Below are 22883 nucleotides of genomic sequence, written 5' to 3' on the forward strand. Positions count from 1 at the left end.
TGCATAGCGAGAATGAATGCTATTACTAAAGCGAGAAACCCAATTAACACAATTCAACTAGTTGCCGCAGCTGCGCAACACATCATCTCTAGCTGAGGCATTAACCTGACAAAATGAAACCAATAGAGTCCACCCGATGTTCTTACAGACATTTGAGGGGAAGTCGTGGCCTAATGGTTAGAGAGTTGGACTCGTGATCCAAAGGTTGCGGGTTCGAGTCTCGGGCCGGCAGGGATTGTAGGTGGGGGGAGTGAATGTACAGCGCTCTCTCCACCTTCAATACCATGACTGAGGTGCCCTTGAGCAAGGCACCGAACCCCCAACTGCTCCCCGGGCGCTGCAGCATAAAATGGCTGCCCACTGCTCCGGGTGTGTGTTCACGGTGTGTGTGTGTTCACTGCTGTGTGTGTGCACGTTGGATGGGTTAAATGCAGAGCACGAATTCCGAGTATGGGTCACCATACTTGGCTGAATGTCACTTCACATTTAACAACTCAGACGTATTTATACCTTATAGATAACATTGGTATAAAACAAATAAGGCGATTACATGCATTTTAAATTTGACGTAACAATTTAACTCCACGGTGATGCTGTTTGCTAGCTTTGTGCGCTCTGACCAATCAAAGGACAAGAAAATACTGATGCTATTGTAAGCCTGCTAGATGGCCCTGGTGCTGCAAACTCGAAATCTGATTGGTTAAAACAACGGTTTCATTGCCATTGATTTTAAGCTACAGACACCTGCACTGTTTATTCTGAAGGCCTTAGGCAGATTTCTTTGACCCTGGCAACACGATTGCTGAAATATGATTGGATAAAAGCTCTAATATAAACGTACACTACTGAAAGCAGCGCAACCAAGAGAAAAGCAATGAAATGAAGAGAATAGACTATTAGAAATAATTTAATACAGATTCATGGAAAAATTTATTAAAACTAAGTCAGTGATTCTGATGGTGTTTAGACCAGCAGAGAAGGCTTTGCGGGCCCTGATGGCCCACCACTGAGTAATGGGGAAATATGTTTTAAATGCCTGTTATTATTTTGATTTCAGTGCTAGAACATATCAAGTCCAGTTTCAGCCAGCCTCAGTCTGCCAATTAGAACAGCAGCACCTCCACTGTAACCTGCGCCATCAGCAATGCCAAGAGGGCCCCAGCCAGCGGCCAGCCCTAAGCCCTGCCTCGGTACCCGCTCTGTGAAGTTCCGCCACATCTCTGTCAGCACAAACAGAAACAGCTGTTGAAGCGTGGGCAATCCCTCACGGTCCTCGCTGCCACCCTGGGAACTCAAGTGCAGCTCAACTCTAGCCAGCCAGGGGAGCTTACGACTGAGAGATCTGTCCTACACTGTGCCCAAAGCCACATCTCAGGTACTGGTGCTCTGAGTAATGACCTTGTGGGTTATGGATCAGCCAGGTGTGCTGAGATCCATATATATGTATGTTTAAAATTAGCCATTGCTGATAGGCAGAGGTGTTTCAGGCATGTTAAGTAAACATACAAGGACAGATATGCGTGTTCATGGGGTACTTTTTCCCCCCAACTAAATACCAAAATGTATCTTTCTTTTTCTTTTTTTTCTTTTTCTTTTTTAGTAGTTGGGTCTAAAATTTACCAGTATCATTTTAAGATTGTAAGCATTGTCTGATTGACTATGTTAGTTCTCCCATATATTTCCAAAATGAGAACCTGGTCAAAGCTTTAAAAATAATAATTTATGTCCCCAGTCCCTTTTTTTAGAAAAAATCTGAAGTAATGTAATGAAAGCCATTATTTTTGCCAGTGGTTGCCATTTCAGTACAGTCAAGATAATGGAGTCACTCATGTAAAAGTAGCATGTCTTCTAATGAAAGATCTTGATCCTTGTTTACATTCTACTGTTTTCATTTTGTTGAATTGAAATTCTTAGGTCATAGCTGTAGTAATAAGTGATTTATGTTTGCTGCATGGTCTTAGCATGTGGCCGTTTTATTGGTGTTGAGACCTATTTTGTGGCTTCATGTACTGTAGCTGGTTTTACTCATGATGTTGCACTTTGTTTTGTAGGCATGGCTCCCATTCGGGATTCCGTCAGCCACTCCCCTAACCAAACAGGTGACTCACATTTATTTTTCCTTACCATGTGCTGTTGTTTACCATTCTTGTTTAGTGTGTCAAGTCCAAAAGTCACCTGAAGTCCTGTTTGGCTGTGCGTATTTAGGCAGATTACAAGTTGTTGTCTAGCTCTGTGGTGCATGCTTAATGGTGTCATTAAGTAATTTTGATTATCTAAATTTAACCAGTTGCTCTACAGTGTTTTGCAAGAAATTTATCATAATGTCTTGGCATAGGTTGACTGACTTTTCCATTTTTTTTTTTTTCCTGCCAAATCTGTGTTTTTCCTTGTTTTATGAGAGGCCAGAGCAGTAGTGCTGCCAACTGGTACAAAGTTCTCACTTTTCTGAATTAGTTTTACAATGCTAGTCAGCGATCGTACACATTGCCCATAACACAGAGCAAGCCTACTTATATGAATAGTTAATCAAAGAATGAAAAATCTGTCATGATTTACTGACGCTCATCATTCCAAACTTGTATCAGTGACTTTCTTTAGTTGAATGCAAAGGGAAAAAAAATCCTTTTTTTTTTTTTTTTTCTTCATACAAAGGGAGTCAGTGGTGTCCAAGGTTGTTTTGGACACCATTGACTTAAATTATATGGACAAAATATCTTTTGCGTTCAACAGAAGAAAGGGAGTTAATTTTGGAATGACGTGATGACAATTTCCGTTGTCCTATCTCCTTGGAGTCTGCAAGTCTCTTCTTGCTTGACAACTCTTTCTGTCTCGCCTGGAGAGATGAAATACTAGATCGAAATGTAATGTAACTGTAATTTTCCTTTACCTCAGTGACCTTCAACAGAATCTCCCAATTTATTGAGTCACTTTTAAATAGGGATGGGCATTTCTGATCATATTTCATTTCGAGTAATCCACAGGTTTGAGAAACGAGTACTCGATTAATCGGGGGTGGAGCTTAAGCAAGGGGCGGGGCGTGTGCGTCATAGCGACAATTAAAATATTTTAATTAAAGCCCTGATAAAAACGTTGTTGATAAAACTATGACAGGATTCAGAAAATAATTAAATTAACACAGATTATTAAAAATCACCATCAATAGTGGTTAATACAGTAAACATTTAAAAGAAATAACAGCATGAGGTGAAGCTGAAGCGCTTTTTCTACATGACGCATTGTATATAAAATTAATCACATAGCCTAGATACACAATATGTAAATGTTATATTACAAATTGTATTTATCTACACAAAATACATGTGAGCTTGAACTACGTGCCAACCAGAAAGTAGTGGATGCGCTTCTCCTGTTTCAGGGCGCTTTAAAACAACGGCAACTTTGCAACCGCAAAAAAAACAAAAAAAAAAAACACAAAGTTATTTTACAGTATTATCCCCATCCCTGTGTGTGTCTTATTATTTGTATAAATATTTTGGATCAGTTTTTAAAAAGATAACCTACCTTTTTCTATGTTTTATAAAACAAATAAAACACACATGATAGGCTACTCTGCTTTTCAGTTATTTTATTCAACTGTTATTTTTAACAAAACAATATTTTACTTCAGCAGCATCACAACAGCTGTGGATCAAAAAAGTTTTTTTGTAAAAGGTTTGCAAAAATAAAGTTTAATACAACTTCACCAAATGACTAACGAAAATTAGAAGCCAGCATAATTTGGCAGCGTAAACTTAAAGTAAAAATAGCCTGAATATTTTTGCCACAGCTATAAAACTTAAAGATTAGGTAACATAACATTTCTTTCAAAATGATCAGTTGGTAAAGGTAAATAAAATAAAGCTGGCATAATTTAACTATGCTGCTTAAACTTAAAACAAAAACAGCCTGAATATTTGACCATGCATGGCTAATAAAACTTAACATAAGGACTACATATTTTTATTCAAAAAGATCAGTCGGTCTACGTGCTCAGATGAAAGCCGAGTGCGGAGTCTATTTACAATTAGACCGGCGGTGGAAAAAACGCGCTCAGCAGGCACAGAAGTTGTCTTTCCTCAAAACCTTGTGTGAATTTTCCATTCATTTATGTAATGACAGGTTAGTGTCATATACGATTCAGTGGTTAGCGAGGTCCACGAGTCCGTAGTTATAGCCACCCGCGCTGCAGTGACCGTTTTGCGCGATGGGACAGTATAGTGGGGCTCAACGTAATTCATTAAACGTTTAAAACCTTCACCTTCAACAAAACTAATAGGCAGCAAGTCTTCTGCTGTCATTTCATTTCTTTCTGCGTCATCATCTCTGCCCTGCCTGTGTCGCATTTCTGTCTGATGGTGAAATCTCTTATGCTCGTCTGACTGCTGGTAGTGGCATCGGCATCATCTGCTTTTTTGTGTTTATGTGCAAGATGGTAACGCATTGAACTTGTTGTGGAGTTGTAGACGAGTGTGGCGCTGCACATCTTACACTTGACTGTTTTTTCGTCAAGTTTTTCAAAGTGTTGCCAGACATCGCTGCGTACTTTAGAAGCCATATTCGCTCTGTGTGCCGGTCTTGTCTCTAGACCGCAACTTCTCGCAGCCATAACCAATCAAATATCAGACTACCGCCCAAATACCAGCATAACCAATCAAATATCAGACTACCGCCCAAATACCAGCATAACCAATCAGAAAGAATGAAAGTAGTTAAATTTTTTTAAATGCATTTTTAGAGGCAATCGATCATCGTTTTCATGCTCGATCGTCGCTGATGCGTTCGAGTAATCGATTAATCGAGTACTCGTGCACATCTTAAACAAACAGTTTACTCGAGACCAGCAGTGAGACTGTCTGTGTTTCTTTGTCTTCCCATATCTCTTGGTAACACAGCCAAGGAGAAAGTCTCAGACTTGGCAAGAGAACAGTGCTCAAGGAAGCTTGGCAGCCATCTTGCAGAAAAATATGAAAGCAAGAGTAGAAAATTTATTTCAAGGAACACAGCAGTTGCGTTATTGTTAGTTTAGTGCTGCCACACTTGCCACATCTACGTAAAATCAGTGAACTTGCAGAGACGCTTCACACTTAGTGTTGCTGTAAGCAGTCTTCTATCTTTCCCTCCTCTATCCTGGCATGTGGCATTATCATGCTGCTGCTACAAAATGGTGGCAGCTCTACTACTGTTTCACTCTGGCTTGAGTGAGACACCTCTCAGCAGGACAGAGACGGGGCCTATGGGCAGTTAGCCATTGTTGCATAATCCATAAATGGGCAAGTTATTACAAATTCTGTTAAAAAAATGTAATATTTCTAGGGTATTGTTTATGTACAGCATTTGGCTTTTGTTTTAGAATTGTTTTATTTGCACTGGATGTTTTACAGTTAATCATTGTTAAAGTCCGTGTAAAGTCAATTCTGAGAATTGTTTGTAAACACATTATAAATGTTAGAAATGCATTGCTGAAACATGTTACAAAGACTGAACTATGTTGTACTTAATTTTGGAGTTAGACCGTTAAACAGTTTCTCACCATTTTCGTGATCAGGATTTTTTGGGTGGGGCTACATCATGACTCAATGACGCAATAGAGAATGAGGAGTTACGTCACATTCTTTTCACTCCGCGTGCATTTTGGGAAGGCGCTGCCATATTAGCAGGATACGCGGTCAGTTTCCATGGTTACTTTTACCATGGTTATATACGGAGAACTGCTTATCTTTTGTTTTGTTTTTGCCTTTAAGTTAAACAATTACTCATTCTTCGTTGTATCGTTTGCAGGGAAGAGAAGCTAATTTATCGCACTGCATGATAATTAGATTTTTTTTTCTCTTTAGGTTTTGTAGAATTTCATAAAAAATGTTGATCTTATTACCGTGAAAACAGTGTCGCCCGCTGGACGATCGCAGTCTTCTCCGCGACCTGCTTCCTTTGGTGTTTTTACACAGAAAAAAAGTTGAAAAAACATACCGTTTTATCCTGTTTTCTCTCAGAACGATGATATGAGTTACTATTGCAATTCTCGATGCAGCATGAATGACATACAATGTTGACATTTTTCACAATCACGACAAAAAAAAAAAAAAATCAAATAAGTTACCGCCCTAAACTCAATAGCGGAAAGGCAGCGCTATCCTGCAAATATGGCGGATAAACAAAGCAGTTTCCCAGTACTCAACATGGCGTTACGTCACATTCTCATTTTCTATCGAGCCACAGAGCACGGCCCCTTTCCCAACACTATAAGACACGTGTTCGACTTGAAGCAGCGCTGCAGACCGACCGTGTGTGACATCAAAATACAGTGAGAGCTACAGAGAGCAGACGCTCCTGATGCTTTCAAAACGCTCTCATGGTTCTTTGATGTCATACACTGATCGTTCTGCAGCGCTGCTTCAAATCGAACGCACCCAATAACTAGAGCACATTAGCATCAGTGGTTCATGGCTCAATCGCAAGTTACTGTCATTACCATTAGTTACTACAGCCTACAATTTGTTAGCTAGCTATGCCTTCGTCACGTAAAAGCATAAAACCTGGTTGCGATCGTTTACAAAACAGCTCTGTCTCCTTATTAAATAATCTGCTAGAGGAAGAGACTTGAGAGAGACGGCAGCTTTCCTGTGAGTGGGTGTGATTTCAGCGCCTCCAGTGGACATGCCCCCAGCATTTGAGAGCAAAGAATACTGCTTTTTCAAGATTTTGATACCTTATTTTATTTACTTGGCTTTTTTTCTTTTTTTTTTTTTAATCATTCAAATTTGGCTGGGTGGTTAATAACACATTTTTCTGTGGTGTGACAAACTCAGAACACACATTTAATATTGACTTTAAAGTACAAGGTTAACTAAGTACAGTGTAACTAAATCAGGATTGGGTAAGGGATTGTATGTTTTTGTTTTATATACAAGTTCATATGTTTCAGTCCCTTAGTTTCTTATGTTACTGTTCAATCTCCTTTTGCAAAGCTGTTGCACAAACTGTGACACACATACATCCAAATTTTGTCATGATTTTTTTTTTCCTCAGTGTTTACCATCTGAACTGATTTGACCTTTTGTTTTTGTTCACAGGTTTGGAACATGCTGGTCTGGAGCCTCCGTATGAAAATTCACCGTGGAGCTCTGGCTCACCTTGCAGCGACTCAAACACCAACTGGGGAAAAGTTATTGTAGATAAGGGGCCCTGGCCCTCCATCACTGGTAGTGACTCAGAGTTAGCCTCAGAATGTATGGATGCTGACTCTGCCTCCAGCTCTGGGTCAGAAAAAAATCTTAGTATGACGGTGTCTGGGAGCACTGGTGGTGACAACAATGGCAATAGACAAGGTTCTCATTTCATGGTTGCAAATGGCAGCAATAATGTCAGTAATGGGAGTGTTAAGGGGCCTTGGGCTATATCCAATGGCTCAATGCTAAGCACATGTCAAGGCTCCGGTGAGGGCCCCAGCAGCAAGCTGGCAGAAAGCAGCCATGGCAAAATAAATGCATGGGGTACCCAAGGTTCCTCAACCAATGTAGGTATAACTCCAAGCACTTTGAACCCAAATGCCAACCATGGTGCCTGGCCCGTTCTTCAGAACACTGGGCCCAACCCCCATGGGCCTGTGGGGAATGGAAATGGTGGCACCAACACTCAACAAAGCACCATAGGTCAAACACCCAGCATGCAGAGTATCAACTCTAAGATGTCCTGGGGATGCCTGCAGGAAAATATGTCCGAAGCTGAAGTCAATGGTACAAACAAGGTTCCAAGTGGGCAGCCTCAAAACCTTAACACTGAATTTAATGGACCAAATAACACTACTAACACGATGACCTCTAGTTTACCAAACTCTACAGGTTCAATGCAGATGAATGAACAGCCCCCAGGGCACCGAGCTTGGCCTATAAGTACAGGGGGCTCCCCTCAGCTCCCTATTTCTCCTGTCTCTAATGGCACTTCCATTTCTCAACATGGCAACAGTGAGGGAATTAACAGCGGGTCTTATGGTACAGCATGGGGTGTTCCGCCCGGCACTAATTACTCTGGAGACAAATGTCCCGTCCCTAAAGGCCAAGCTGTGTGCGACACTGTGAATGCAACTCTAATGCAGTCTGGAGCCATTGGCACCTCTCTGAGTGCTGCTTCTTTAAAGAATAATAACAGTAACGGGATGAGCAGTCGTGGAGGAGGTTGGGATTCAGCGCCCGCTACCTCACAAAGTATGTCTTGGGGAGCAGGCAATGGTGTGGGCCCAGCTGGGATCCCTCGCCCCTGGGGGAGTGCCTCCTCCTCCTCGTCTTCCTCTTCCTCATCCTCTTCAAACACTGGCACTAAGGTCTCTAACGGGGAGTGGAACACTTTGCCCAGCAACAGTCAGCATTCCAATGATAGCACAAATGGAAGCAGGAAGGGAACAAATGGATGGAAGTCCTTGGAGGATGATGCTCTTGGTATAGGGAGCTCCGGTCAAGCGTCACAAGGCAGTACATGGAACAAATCTACAGGCAGTGAAGGAAGTGAAGAGAGCTCGGGAGGTCACAGTGAGAGGGATGGACAATGTGGTGGCAACCGAAGGAGGGGTAATCAGCAGGGCGTGATCAACACAGCTCTCTCTAGAATCGACGTGGACCCCAGGGTGCTGTCCAACATGGGGTGGGGACAAACTCCAGTCCGCCAGAACACTGCGTGGGATGCTTCAAGCTCTAATAAAAAGACAGGAAATGGACAGACAGGCTGGGGTAGCGCTCCCCCTCAGGCATCTAACTCAGGTGGTTGGGGAGACAGACCCAGCACCAACAAAAGTAGCGATTCTTCAGTGTCTGGGTGGACTGAAACAAAACCTTCAACTGGCTGGGGAGAAACCAAAGGCTCAGTTGGGCAAAGTGGATGGGATGTTACAACGAACAAGGGTGGTTCCTCATGGAATGGCACCAAGGATGAGAAGTCCCCCTGTTGGAATAATCCGCCGAAGGCAAAGCAGGGATGGGGTGGAGAAGGCCCGAAGGGAAACCATTGGGGAGAGCCCCAGAAGTCTAGTTCAGGTGGCTGGGACAGTGACAGTGACCGCTCTGGATCAGGCTGGAGTGAGCCTGGGCGGTGTGGGACAAGCAACACCTGGGGAGGCAGCGGAGGAACCAACACTCCTGACCAGAGTGGTCCAACCAGAGGATGGGGAGAGCCACCCAAGACCAACAATCAAAACCAAACCTGGGGCGAGCCAATCAAATCAAGCCACTCCAACCCCACCTGGGGCGACAATGCAAAACCGAACAACTCTTCAGAGTGGGGCAAGTCCCAAGATTCTAGCATGGGAACGTTCAGGAGTGGGAGCACCTCTCAGACTGGAGCCCCTGGTCAGAACAAGCCTACAGGATGGCTGGGTGGCCCGATACCTACTGCCTCCAAAGAAGTAGAATCCACTGGATGGGAAGAGCCATCGCCTGAATCTATCAGGCGCAGAATGGAGATCGATGATGGTACATCAGCATGGGGAGATCCCAACAAATTTAACTACAGCAACGTAAATATGTGGAACAAGAACACTGCTGGAGAGAAGGATGGCATGGCTGTTTCTCAGCCCCCTCAAGCCCAAAGCGCCATGCCTCCAAAGGAAAAGAACTGCAGCTCAGGTGGGCGTCTTCCTTTTTGGCAGTCCCTTTGCAATTATTACTCACCCATTATATTTATCTTTAGTCATGCAGTCATCCCTTTGGAATTTCTCTGGATGTGCTTTTTCCTCCCACCCCTTTCCTCTAATACTTCCAGTACTGACAAGCTCTGAACTTACGAGCAAGTGTTTGTGTCTGTGTGTCTATATATAAATGTGTTTATGCAGTGCAGAGGAATGTATATACTTTCTAGAAGTGCAGCTTTTTCCATTAATTTAATTATTTGCCAAACAAAAAAGGTGCATGTGCAAATAGTGTTCCTGCTTCATTTGGAATTGGCTGTTGATAAGCTGTGCTCAGGGAAAAATAGGCTTGGGTTACATTGTGACCAATGGTGCAGTCATATGGCAGCAACTTGAGCAGCAGGGCACACATGAACAGGGCTATTTTTGAAGGAAGTATTCAGGGCATATGCTGGATCGTGAAAGTGCAAAAAACTCAGTGGTTAAATGTAAGCTGATCCATCAGAAGGACTTCAGAGTAAACAAAGCTTACATAAGCATGTTTATGCAAGGGTCGGATTTGGGCCATTAGAAAGTTTGCAAGTACAGTCCAATCCCACTTTGGAGTTTATTTGTAAATATTAATTGAATTGTCTTTGTTAATAGATTTCAGTTAAGTATGTTAAATATTTTTAGATGCAAATTAGTTGTATAGGTATTTTCCATGTAGCTTATGCATTACACTTTGATTCTTGTTTGCTCTGACATATTTCCTCTCATTTGTTGCATTCACTAGTTGTTGTGCAGAACAATAGAGCATTTTTTATACTGGTCTTTGATCGTAGTTTTTTATTTATTACGTTTTTTATGACAGGGTGGGGAGAGTCCTATGGTGGGCCTCAAAAAATGGAGTCCTCTACCTGGGGTGAGCATACTGCTCCACCTGTCACTGTGGACAATGGCACGTCTGCTTGGGGAAAGCCTGTTGAAACCAGTTCCAGCTGGGAAGAGTCAGTGAGGGAAAACTCAGGAGGCAGTGGCTGGGGCAATGCTGCTATAGGACAGCAGTCACACCACAAGTCTGGTACGTCCCATCTCGAATTGGGGCAAATAACTTTCGTTGATTTCTTTCTTTGACTTAATTTCTTTTTGTTTTGTTAGCTTTTACAATGTAAATTGTGTTTTTTTTTTTTTTTTTTTGATTTTGGCTTTTTAGGATCCAAAACTATGCAAGATAACTGGGGTGGAGAGGAGATGTCCATGACAGGGCACTCCAACTGGGAGGAGGAAGTGGAAGTAGAGATAGGCATGTGGAACAACAATCCATCACAAGAAGTGAACCAAACTGGAAACTGGCCCTACAAGAAGATGACTCCAAAGGTGATAATTAAGACCTCATTTAGCCTGGCGGAACTGCTTAACGTGTCATTCACTGAATTTACTGTTGAATCTAATAGCTAGGATAAAATTGTGTACATTTTGCTTGCTTGCTTATTTTCTACCCTTCTTTCCATTAGCTGAACAAAGGACCCAACAAGCAAGATGATTCTCCATGGATGAATCAGATTGTGAAACAGTTCAACAACATGTACCCTGTAAGGATCATGATTGCTATGTTTATGTGAAACCTGTTTTACTAAGTATTATGTGTCCCTAAATCCTTTATGGAGCATAAAGTTATTAGATATCACGTTGACGCTTCTTTGTCATTTTACAGAGAGATTCCGCTGAAGACTCCCTGAAGAGCAATAAGATGGATATGTCTGGAGGTAGGTCTCATTCACATGTTCCTGCAGTGCTTGTATTGAGTGATGTTTGTTGGAGTCCATGAGTATTAGCATGATTTTGTAAAATCTATGACTTCTCATCTTTTGCAGGAATGACAGACAAGCGCATTGATGTTGACAAGCATGTTCTTAATATCGGAGAGTATGGGAAAAATCCTGCTTCACGCCACCAGATCCACAAAGACTCTCCTATAGACCGTAATCCCTATATGGATAAGGTCAGTTATTACCTATCCTGCTATAACAGTAATGAGCCTTAATTTTGTCCAGTCTTGTATTCCTGTTTGTTAGTTACTTTAGCCCCCTCTATGGGACGAGAATGCAACTTAAAGACCTCATGATATCAAAATTGAAGGCTTGTGGCTTCAAGACCGGCCAATCTCAACGTTTTTTTTTTTTTTTACTCTGTCCCCCTTTGTCCATAATGATATTTACTCTGGAAAATCTGCTATAATTAATATATATATATATATATATATATATATATATATATATATATATATATATATATATATATATATATATATATATATATATATATATATATATATATATATATATATATATATATAAAGCTTATTTTGTCATCTTTTAACAACTTTTCAGTCTTCCTGAGGGGGGGCTCCATTTATATACACAAGTAAAATTTGTGGAAAAAATCCAAAAAAACATACCAGAAATATTGATGTGAAATTTTATGCTCAGAAGTAGTGTTGTCAAAAATATCTATATTTCGATAAATATCGATACTGAAATATCTGAACGGTACCAATATTAATTTCCCGAAGTATCGATACACCGATACTCTCCGAGCTGTCACTTTCACTTCTCTCCAAAGGCGCGTGGACAAACACCACACGTGACCGCACTCGTCTCCTTCGCTCTGGTTAAATAGCAAAAGTGAAGTGAATAGAAAGATGACTGCTCTGGTTGTTAAAGAACACAGCAGGAGCGCTATCTGTAGGGATCTATGATCTCCGCGATGCAGAGAACGCGCACGGAATCCAGTCATAAAAACGGAATTTACAGTTTAACGCGGAATATCACGGAATTTGTCAAAGTTTGGATGAATTAATCAAAAGTAGGTCATTACACTTAAATCAAATCGCGATATGGACTAGTATCTGTAAATATTAAGCTGCAAAAGTGGATTTAAATATGAATCCTGCATGTTCTGCGCGTCTCTGTGTGAATGTGCTGCACGTGCGGTTGTGTTTACTAATGTGGCGCTCGCGGTGATTTCAGCGTCTGCCGTCTCAATGAGGACATAAATACATCAACAATATCTCCAGAACTGATCTGAAAGGCACTTTACGAGCATTTTACCATTTAATTTGAGTAAAACTAGCCTCATATCATACACACACAACTTTAGAAGTATTCACGGCAACCCGTCAAAATAAAAGTTTGGTTTAACTATATTACTATTATTTAGTAGAATGTACATAATACTACTACTACTACTTACTACTACTGTAAATTTTTTTTAAAGAAATAATCACAAAATATTTTAATTTTAATAGTAAATCCCCTTCAATTGCCAAAAATGTAAATGTTTAATTTTCATTCATTCAAATATAAATTAATTAAAATTGTTTTATGCCTTCATCTGATATCCAGTAAAATTTAAATACACAACACAGAATTTCTGAGGGGGAAAACACATTTCATAAGGCTACTGTAAGAATAAATAAAAATAGTTTGTATGCATTCAAATAATAGACATGCTAAAACACAGAATTTGGTAACAATAAAACATAAGGTGAGAAAAAAATAAAACATTTCATACGGCCCTAAACATGTCATTTTTGTTACACTTTTAATAAATTAAATGTTAAATTGTATAATTTTCATGATTTTAATGAATTAGACATGCTTTTAGATAAAAGCATTTAATTTGACCATTAAAAAAAAAAGAGTCCAGAAAAATTAAAACGGAAAAAAACGGAATCCAGACAAATTAAAATGGAAAAAATTGAATGTAGAAAAAAATAAAATGGAATTTGGGGAAAAATAAAACGGATTTCATAGGGCCCTATATCTGGAAATATTTTGGTTATGAAGCAAATGAGAATATCAACAAATAGAACTTTGGATTTTAATTAGTACATGTATTAGTAAACGTTAGTTTCAATTAACATTTAACTAAGATTAATAAAAGATTAATAAATAAATCAACAAATTCAGTACCTCAAAACATTTTTTTGTTCATGTAAAATATACCGCATGTTCTCGACTTGTTACATTTATCTTTAAATTAAAAAAATTACCCCCTTAATATTGTGGCAGTTTTTTTCTCCGTGGTATCGAAAATGGTATCGAGTATCGATATTTTTCAAGGTATTGTATCGAAGTTAGAAATTCCAGTATCGTGACAACACTACTCAGAAGAATAAAGAATAACCAATATGTTCAGCAAATCATGGTTTATGGCTGTTTAGGGGAAAAAAAGTAAATAGGAAAGCTGATTTCATGGGGTATTTAGTAGCAACTCTTTCAGTAGTCGTAGTCTTTCTTCTGATCCCAATTTTCCCATTGCCTCCCTAACTTATTAAACTTGAAAAAAGCTCTCCAGTTGCTAAAACATGCCAAAGAGGATGCTAACATAGCCTTTCTCTCTCCTTTTCTGTGGCTGTTGATGTGTCTTTCTCTGGTGGCCTGGTGTTCCTTCTGGTCTTTGTCCAATTCCTCACTGCTGTTGTGCTCTGCGTTCTGCTCCTCTCTCTGCTTGGCCTGTGGTTGTGCTTCAGCTTTCACTGCCTGTATATGATAGCTCTGTAGCAGAGGAGTCCCAAAACTCACAGATCACTTCCATGCAGAATATCGGCTTTTCCCCTACAAATAATGCACTGCCAAACCAGTGCAGCTTGCCTCGCCATCCAAACTCTGCCTCTGTTAGGCAGGTGAGTTAGTGCATGCTGCTCCCTGTGTGCTGAAGGTGTGAATGCACTGGTTTGCCGGATTCTCATTCACTTGTGGGGTGTTATGTTTCTTCACAGAATGTAAACATGTACGGTGTCGGTAATGCAGCAGCACAGGGCCGGAATGCCCAGCAGCCTCCAGCACAACCTCTGAACTCCGCTCAACCCAGTCTACGCAACCAAGTGCCTCCTCCACTACTTCCCTCTCAGGTAAAGCCACTTGGGCTTTTAAATCCCAGCTGACTGTAAAATGAAGATGTGTGGTGTGCGGGGTTCCCAATGCCCTTAAAATATCAGGGAATTTCCATAGTGTAACTCCAGGCCTTTTTTTTTTCCTCCTGAGAAAAATTGTGATGTCTATTTTAAAATGCAATTTTCAAAACTCTAGTGGCCTTAGAAGTGAGGCAAGTCATCTTATTTTTCTTTTTTAGTTACAGGCATAATTTGAATCCAAAAAGACTGATTACCATTGACTAACTGCTCGTTGGTCAGACTAGTTCTCAACTAGGTCTTATCATAGTGGTTATGCTTATGCAACTCATCCCAGGTTTGCTGTGTTTTATGAACTGAGTTTCTCTGAAATGCTAAAAACACCGGGCCATGAGCTGCTCGCATGTAAAAACACAGTGCCGTATTTTATATCTGTCATGAAATCACAACCATATCACAGTTTTTGTTTGAATTAGATTAATTGTGCGGTCCTACTTAAAAGTATTGAGGTTCTCACTGTTGCGCCTCCACTATTTATGCACTAAGAAATATATATTATATTAAAATAAATTTTGGTTACACTTTTTGATAGTCCACTTTAGACATTCTACTAACTTTAAGTAACTTTGTAACTACATGTCAACTAACTGACATGTAGGGGGTGGCGATGGCGCAGTGGATAAGACACATGCCTTTGGTGTGAGAGACCCGGGTTCGAATCCAATGTGAGACACCAATGTGTCCCTGAGCAAGACACTTAACCCCTAGTTGCTCCAGAGGCGTGCGACCTCTGACATATATAGCAATTGTAAGTCGCTTTGGATAAAAGCGTCAGCTAAATGAATAAATGTAACTCTCAGAGTAGACTGATAGGTTAGGTTTAGGGTTAGTAGAGTAAGTTGACACATACTTGCAAAGTTTCTGATGGTCAGTATGTTGTGGACCCAACAAAATAAAGTGTTAGAAGATATTAAGCAGACAGTCTACTAATACTCTAATTACTGCTAGTTGACGTAGTTGCAAAGTTACTTACTGTTAGTAGAATGTCTAAAGTGGACTATCAAAATAAAGTGTTACCTAAATTTTATATTAACTTGATATATTAAATAATTTTTTTATTGCTTAATTAATATAATACTAATAGTTGAATACTAGGGCTGTAAAAATTGGCGCGTTAACACAGGCGATACATTTTTTCAGTTTAACGAGTTAAAATTATTTATCAGCGATAACGCAGGGGCGGAGCCTAGGGTTGGCCACCCCACGCATAACTGCTGTTTCTGTCTGTTTTTTTCTTGACGAGAAGTGCATTTATTCAGTCATAGAGAACGTCTTTACGATCACATCAATCTGGAGACGTTTCAGACGCGCGCTCCAGCTTCACTTCAGCGGCAGGCGCGAGTCAAACAAGCGCGGTAACCGGTGCACGCTATAGCCTGTATCAATTCATATCAAAGCTCGAAATAAACTACGTGCATTAAATGTCGTGGTCAGTTAAGGCGTGAAGTTACCAAAAAGGCGATTATAGCTGCCTTAAAACTGTGCATGCATGTAATATGTTATAGCCTATATGAGTTACCTTAAGAACGTCTTTGAATTGGTTTTCAAAACTGTCCTGGAGCACCCTAGCAGGGTAGTCTCCCTCATCTAACACACCCGATTCAACTCATCAGCTCATTAGTAGAGACTGAAATTGGTACGACCTGAAATGGGTCAGAAAAGGTCGAGTTGAGAGAAAATACAATGTGTGTCAGATCCACGTCACGTTCTGCAGCAGCAGCTCTTAAAGAAAAAGCAGCCAAAAACAACCTAATAACCAGCTGCTGTGATGTCTGTTCATCAAGAACAAAAGAAAGAGGAAATCTATAACCTTTATGTAGCTGTGAGTATTTATCTGTATTTAGTTTAGAATTTAGTGTTTGATAACTTTATTTAATTTCTGTATATTTCTGCTGAGGGGCACAGGTAGCCTAGCTAAATATAACATTTATTATAATGGCTTTATGTAAAGATTGTTTATGTAAAGTTCACTTAAATTAGAAGTTATTTTTAAAGTCTAATAAATGTTAAAATTGATAGCTCTTAATTATAATATAATGTTCAATGGCTATAGTCAATGGTTAAATATTAAGGGAAATATTTTTTTATAGCTAAATCAGTATTACTTGGTGACAGTGATACTGGCCTTCAGTCATAAAGATGCCATTAAACAAATATTAAAAATGTTGTTTGTACATTAATTTAAAGATTGAATTTGAAATTATTGCAATATAAAATTATATTTAAAAACTTTAATGTTAGGTGGGATTAATCATGATTAATCGCAATTAATTTCAGAAAAATGTGCAATTTAATTTTTTTTTAATCGATTGACAGCCCTATTGAATATTCAAACTATGTAATTAATGTATAATCAATAAATATTCTCAGTTTAGCTGATATATATATTTAAATTTGTAGACCACATAGGTAAACTATGCAAATTTTTCATATTAATTGGTCATTTTTATGTTTTTTTTTTTTTTATTACAAGGTTCATAACAAATGTGTATTTTCCAAGGTCCCGCCACCCCTGTTGAAGTACTCTCCCAATAATGGAGGTCTGAACCCTCTGTTTGGCCCACAGCAGGTGGCTATGCTGAACCAGCTGTCCCAGCTCAACCAACTGTCTCAGCTCTCTCAGATTAATCAGTTACAGGTATTGATCTTGTTGCTAGTACCAACCTAAAAGTGATAAGTAACTCATTCCCTGTCATACTTAAAACTTACCCCCCCCCTTGTTGCAGCGTCTCATTTTGCAGCAAAAAGCGCAAAGCCAGAGGGCCATGCCTGTTAACAGCCGCCAGCAACAGGAACAGGTTTGTGATCTCTTAGACCCATTTATGTGTTCCGTTTCCTTCTGTCTTGACTTGTCTTACGTGACATTTTCCATTTGTGATGATGTGTAGGGTCGTGGTCTGGGTCCATCCCAGCAGATGATCCAGCCTCCCCGCCATCTCGATCCCTCCCTGATGAAGCAGCAGACTTCCCCTCAGCCACCCTCGCTGCACCAGCCCAGCCTCAAATCCTATATGGATAGCTTCATGCCCCCCAATGCCTCTGACCTGCAGAAAGAACAAAGCTCCCTGAGCTCGTTCAGTAATTTCCCTTTAGGTGGGTGTTCACCCCATCTTAATGTAGGCCAGACCGACTCTTTGTTGCACCAAGCTGCCAAGCCCAACACGATGTTTGCCTCTGACATGTCAAGCTATCAGCCAGCTGGCATTAGTCAAAGTCATAGCCTCCTAGCCCCACCTTTGAGCAATGGCCACATGGTGCCAGGCTCTCCCATCAACCCTCGGGTAGGAAAGAACTTCTGTCCTGACAGCAGCTCTCTGCCAGCAAGAGGTGAATACAGTCTATCTATTTTGTTGTCCCCAGCTAAATTTCCTCTTGCATTTTGTATTTGAGGGAAAAGAGAACAATGCTATGTTGCAGAACCTTTTGAGTTCATACCCTTATTATTTGGTTGGAAATCCAATGTTTGGCTGGCATAGGTATGGTGCTTCTACTCATAATTTCTGCCGCTTGACAATAATAAGGTGGTTTTTCTTTGTATGTGCTTGGCTCCCCTTCCATATGTATATGTTTTATTGTGCACTCAGTCATTTTTTGTTGGTTGCGGTGTTGAGACTGCCATAGTGGCATGGACATTGTGTTGATTTGTGACGCTGTCTCCAAAATAAATGATTTAGAAGTACTCTTTATCAAGTCTTAGGGATGTAACCGGGATGTAATTTAGGGATTACCGGTTTGACGATAAATCATGATAAAATTCCCCACGGTTAGTATTACCGTTTCATATTTTTATTATCATTAAAACCGTATTCCATTACCACGATTTGAACAACTCACGATAAATACTGTCCAGCATAGAGCACAGTTTTAAGTAACAGTCTCACGTGCGCACAGCAGCAGAGTAGTTTCATTTTGAGTGAAAATAGGGCAGAAAAGCTGGGAGGTTTTAAAAGACTGCTGAGGGAATTATGCAAATGAATTATATGAATGTACCTCTGAAGGTTCTGAATGTCTTCAGAAACAATTTGATGGCATTTTGTTTTCATCTTCGCTCCATGTAATACCTAAAGAAGGTGTTCTCAATCGCAATACTGCTTTGTAGTGGAGGTTACTGTAAACAGCTGTATTCAGCTTTTCCATAAGCGACACCTGCTGTCAGAGAGTGGATTTACAGAGACTTATATTTACATCCAGTCTGTGTGCAGTTTCTGTCTGGCCAAAAACAGACCGAATGTCCTGCTGTAAATTTTGACCGGTTGATGAAAAGCAAGCTTATGTGGATTCTACACATTTAAACAATTCAGATAAGTTATCTAGAATTATTTATGGAGCAGATAAAATGCACATAATCATTTATTAATCAATTATCATTTTGACTTAATCCTTTTCTTTAAAGGCTGAAGTGTGAGGTTTACATTTTTATGAAACTTTTTCAAAGCTTTATTTGAACATTTACATTAGATATTTGAACATGCTATTAAACTGGTGTCAGTCAAGTTGTCATTTAAAATCAGAACATTGGTAATGTTATTGTTTTAGTGATTATGCAAACAAAGTCATTTTGTTTGTTGATTTTTAAATATAAAACTTGAAGTGATTTATGTGTCGGTACTTTTTGAATATCTCCAGCACATTTTAACAATACCGTGATAATTTTGGTCACTATAATCGTGATAAGAAATTTTCATACTGTTACATCCCTATCAAGTCTTTAATGAGAAAAAATACTGAGTCCACTCTGATTTAAAATTAAATAAATTGATGAAATTATCTTTTTGTTAGACCTGCTGCTGATGTTAATTCCTGGATAACAACAATTCTTTTTTTTTTTTTGTTGTATTCCTCTAGGTTTGAACTCAAACTTGAATGTAAGCAACCTCGACATGGGCAGTGTTGGTTTTAAGGAGCCACAGTCCCGTCTGAAGAAGTGGACTGCCATGGACATTTCCGTTAACTCGCCACTTGATCAAAACCCCAGCAAATCTGGTACGTCTCCCCTTTTTTTTTTCTTTTTTTTTTTTTTGGTAATCAGCCTTAGGGCTACACAGTTAATATTCAGTTATTATAACAGCTGTGATTAATTGACACATTGATTAATTGTTAATTATATTTGTTTATTTATTGCTGATATTTATTTAGAGTGTGAAGTTGACCGTTTAGGCAGCATTGATTATCTGATGTATAAAACAGCAGTCAATTAACTGAGTTTTGGATGCCATGCCATGCAGTTGACCTACACAATAAATTTTTGAATTCTATTTATCAATGAATACAGTATTAAAGGGGAAACCAATATGTTTGTCATAATTGTGCAGCCCTAATCTTCTCAACAAAAAATGTTTTTCATATGCAGTCTTGAAAGTGTGCAAGATCTGTGTCATATCTGATGGATATGATTTTACTATAGGTGCTATAACATCTGGCCTGAGGCTTGAAGACTCACCCTTTGGTCCATATGACTTCATCAATGCCAGTAACGCTCCCATCAGTCCTCCTGGCTCTGTGGGAGATGGCTGGCCCAGCCGTGCCAAATCACCTCATGGTTCCACCAATGTCAACTGGCCACCAGGTTCGGTCCCATTCGCTTCATAAATGCTTTACTTGTTCCAATCAAATCTTGCATTGAAACAAAATATTACAGTGTAGCTCAGATGGTTGAGCATGTCGCTGTGCCATTGTAGCATAAATGACACAGTGTCTTGTTTGTATGGCAGAGTTCCGTCCTGGTGAGCCCTGGAAAGGATATCCAAACATTGATCCTGAAACTGACCCATTTGTCACTCCTGGCAGTGTGATTAATAATCTCTCCATTAATACAGTCCGGGATGTTGATCACCTCAGGGACAGGAACAATGGTAAGCAATCTGTTAAACCAGCTATATCAGTATACTCTGCTGTTCAAAAGTGTTTTTTTGTTTTTCCAACAAGGATGCATCAAATTGATCAAATGAAAAGGATTTTAAATAAAAAAAAAAAAAAAATGCTGTTCTTTTGAACTTTGTATTCATCAAAGAGTCCTGTAAAAAATTAAGTAGCTGTTTTAAGGATTGATAAGATTTGTTTTATTATTGTGGACAAAATCAGCATATTAGAATGTTTTCTGAAGGATTATGTGGCATTCAGCTTTGCCATCACAGGATTAAATTACATTTTAAAATATATTAAAATAGACAAGTTACATTTCAGTTGTAATACATTTTTACTATTATTGCTGTATTTATTATTAAATAAATGCAGACCTCTTTCAAAAAGAGATTTCATTCAAAAATCTTACTGACCCCAGTTGTTTAAATTGTAGTGTAATTTGCAGATTTGTATGTATTAGTGTTTCTGTCAAATAATTATTTTTTTTTTTCTGTTCTCCCAGGGCCATCCTCATCACTTAACACCACGCTGCCTTCAAATAGTGCCTGGACATCCATTCGTGCCTCCAACCACAATAGTTCCCTCAGCAGTACAGCACAAAGCACTTCAGGTTGGTGGGCAGCTATTTCGGCATTGCCATGCAGGCTTATGACCCTCATACCCTCCGTAATTTGATCTTTTTTCTTTCCTGCAGCCAGAAACAGTGACTCCAAATGGTCTCCTGGTACAGTCACCAACACCTCTTTGGCTCATGAGCTGTGGAAGGTTCCTCTCCCCTCAAAAGGTATCTCTGCTCCGTCCCGCCCCCCGCCTGGCCTGACTGGCCAAAAACAGCCCTCATCTTGGGACAACAGCTCTCTGAGACTGGCAGGCTGGGGTAGCTCTGAATCCAGATTCAACTCTGGTTAGTGCATTATATTCCTTTTCACCTACAACTATATAAGTATATAGTGTAAATGTTGTATTTAAAGAAACGAGAGAGACTTGAAATTATCATTGTCCGCAGGTTCCAGCTGGGGTGACAGCGGCTCAGGGAGAACTAATTGGCTTGTTCTCAAAAACCTCACACCTCAGGTAATGTACGGACTCGTTTTAGCAGGTTTAGCATTCACACTGCCTGATTTGTGCAGCATTTTAGCCGAAAACACATTGAAAATGCACTAAAACTATTTATCAGCACACTGTTTTGCAATTTAGGGTTTTATGAATCGCCCTTAATTACTAATATAGATAATTTATACTATTTTTTTTTCTTATTTTTTTTATATAGGTTAGAAAAGCAAAACTTGTTTTAAAGGGATAGTTCACCCAAAAGTGAAAATTCTGTCATTAATTACTCATGTCATTCCAAACCTTCAATACGTTCATCTTCAGAACACAAATTAAGATACTTTTGATGAAATCCTAGAGCTTTCTGACCCTCCATAGACAGCAACACAACTGAAATGTTCAAGGCCCAGAAAGGTAGTAAGGACATCATTAAAATAGTGCATGTGGCATCAGCGGTTCAACCCTAATTTTATTAAGCTACGAGAGTTTTTAATTCTCAATGGCAATTCTCAATAACTATTTTGTAATTGATGGATGTTATTAAAGGAAATGGGCCATTTAGAAACCCGACAAATTGTTTTGTTACCCAAGAAATTATTCTGCTGTAGCTTTATATACAAGTCATGCCTGTGTTTTACAGATTGATGGCTCCACCTTGCGAACTCTGTGCATGCAGCACGGTCCACTGATCACATTCCATCTGAACCTTCCCCATGGCAACGCTGTTGTCTGCTACAGCTCTAAGGAGGAGGCGGCAAAAGCCCAGAAGTCACTGCACATGTAAGTCCACCTTTTTTTTTGTTATCGTTTGTTTTTTTTTTCCCCCCAATGTAGGTAAAGAGCAGAGATGTTACTACTCAAGCTAATAATTACGAAGTAATTTAAGAGGATATTAGTGTAAGTCGGCTATGAATAACTTGATCAGTTCTGGAATAACTAGATTTATCATAAGCATGAATGGTTTTAATTAGTTAATAGAATTTTTAGTAAATGTACAGTTTTGGACTGCAAGTTCATTTATTCTTCTTGAGATGCTTGATTACTTTTTTGATGTTTGATACATTCATATATGTGACCCTGGACCACAAAACCAGTCATAAGTGTCAATTTTTAGAAATTTAGATTTATACATCATCTGAAAGCTGAATAAATAAGCTTTCTATTAATGTATGGTTTGTTAGGATAAGACAATATTCGGCCAAGATGCAACTTCTGGAAAAATCTGGAATCTGAGGGTGCAAAAACAATCTAAATATTGAGAAAATTGCCTTTTATAGTTGTCCAAATGAAGTTCTTAGCAATGCAAATTACTAATCAAAAATTAAGTTTTATATTTACAGTAGGAAATTTACAAAATAAAATAAAATGATCCGAAATCAATATTTGAGCAATTACATAACC

The 22883-nt window shown here is 39.4% G+C and overlaps 1 protein-coding gene across 4 annotated transcripts in view; it reads left to right on the forward strand.

Moving 5' to 3' along the window:
* Positions 1 to 22883, forward strand: part of LOC306864170 (trinucleotide repeat-containing gene 6A protein-like) — a 37712-nt gene that overhangs the window by 12387 nt on the left and 2442 nt on the right. For 3 of the 4 annotated variants that reach the window (XM_079407926.1, XM_079407925.1, XM_079407927.1), the window contains 19 exons: positions 1058 to 1375; positions 2052 to 2099; positions 7071 to 9611; positions 10467 to 10676; positions 10809 to 10972; positions 11110 to 11187; positions 11310 to 11361; positions 11470 to 11597; positions 14379 to 14510; positions 17071 to 17208; positions 17297 to 17368; positions 17459 to 17897; positions 19416 to 19553; positions 19975 to 20136; positions 20282 to 20422; positions 20935 to 21042; positions 21127 to 21336; positions 21439 to 21506; positions 22123 to 22262. In XM_079407926.1, coding sequence (XP_079264052.1) covers positions 2054 to 2099; positions 7071 to 9611; positions 10467 to 10676; positions 10809 to 10972; positions 11110 to 11187; positions 11310 to 11361; positions 11470 to 11597; positions 14379 to 14510; positions 17071 to 17208; positions 17297 to 17368; positions 17459 to 17897; positions 19416 to 19553; positions 19975 to 20136; positions 20282 to 20422; positions 20935 to 21042; positions 21127 to 21336; positions 21439 to 21506; positions 22123 to 22262 — 4967 coding nt within the window. In that variant the 5' untranslated portion in view covers positions 1058 to 1375; positions 2052 to 2053. The remainder of the gene's footprint in view (positions 1 to 1057; positions 1376 to 2051; positions 2100 to 7070; positions 9612 to 10466; positions 10677 to 10808; positions 10973 to 11109; positions 11188 to 11309; positions 11362 to 11469; positions 11598 to 14378; positions 14511 to 17070; positions 17209 to 17296; positions 17369 to 17458; positions 17898 to 19415; positions 19554 to 19974; positions 20137 to 20281; positions 20423 to 20934; positions 21043 to 21126; positions 21337 to 21438; positions 21507 to 22122; positions 22263 to 22883) is intronic. The other variant, XM_079407928.1, reaches the window with a different exon arrangement.

The sequence above is a fragment of the Barbus barbus genome (assembly GCF_936440315.1).
Source record: "Barbus barbus genome assembly, chromosome: 4".
NCBI classification, from domain to species: domain Eukaryota; kingdom Metazoa; phylum Chordata; class Actinopteri; order Cypriniformes; family Cyprinidae; genus Barbus; species Barbus barbus.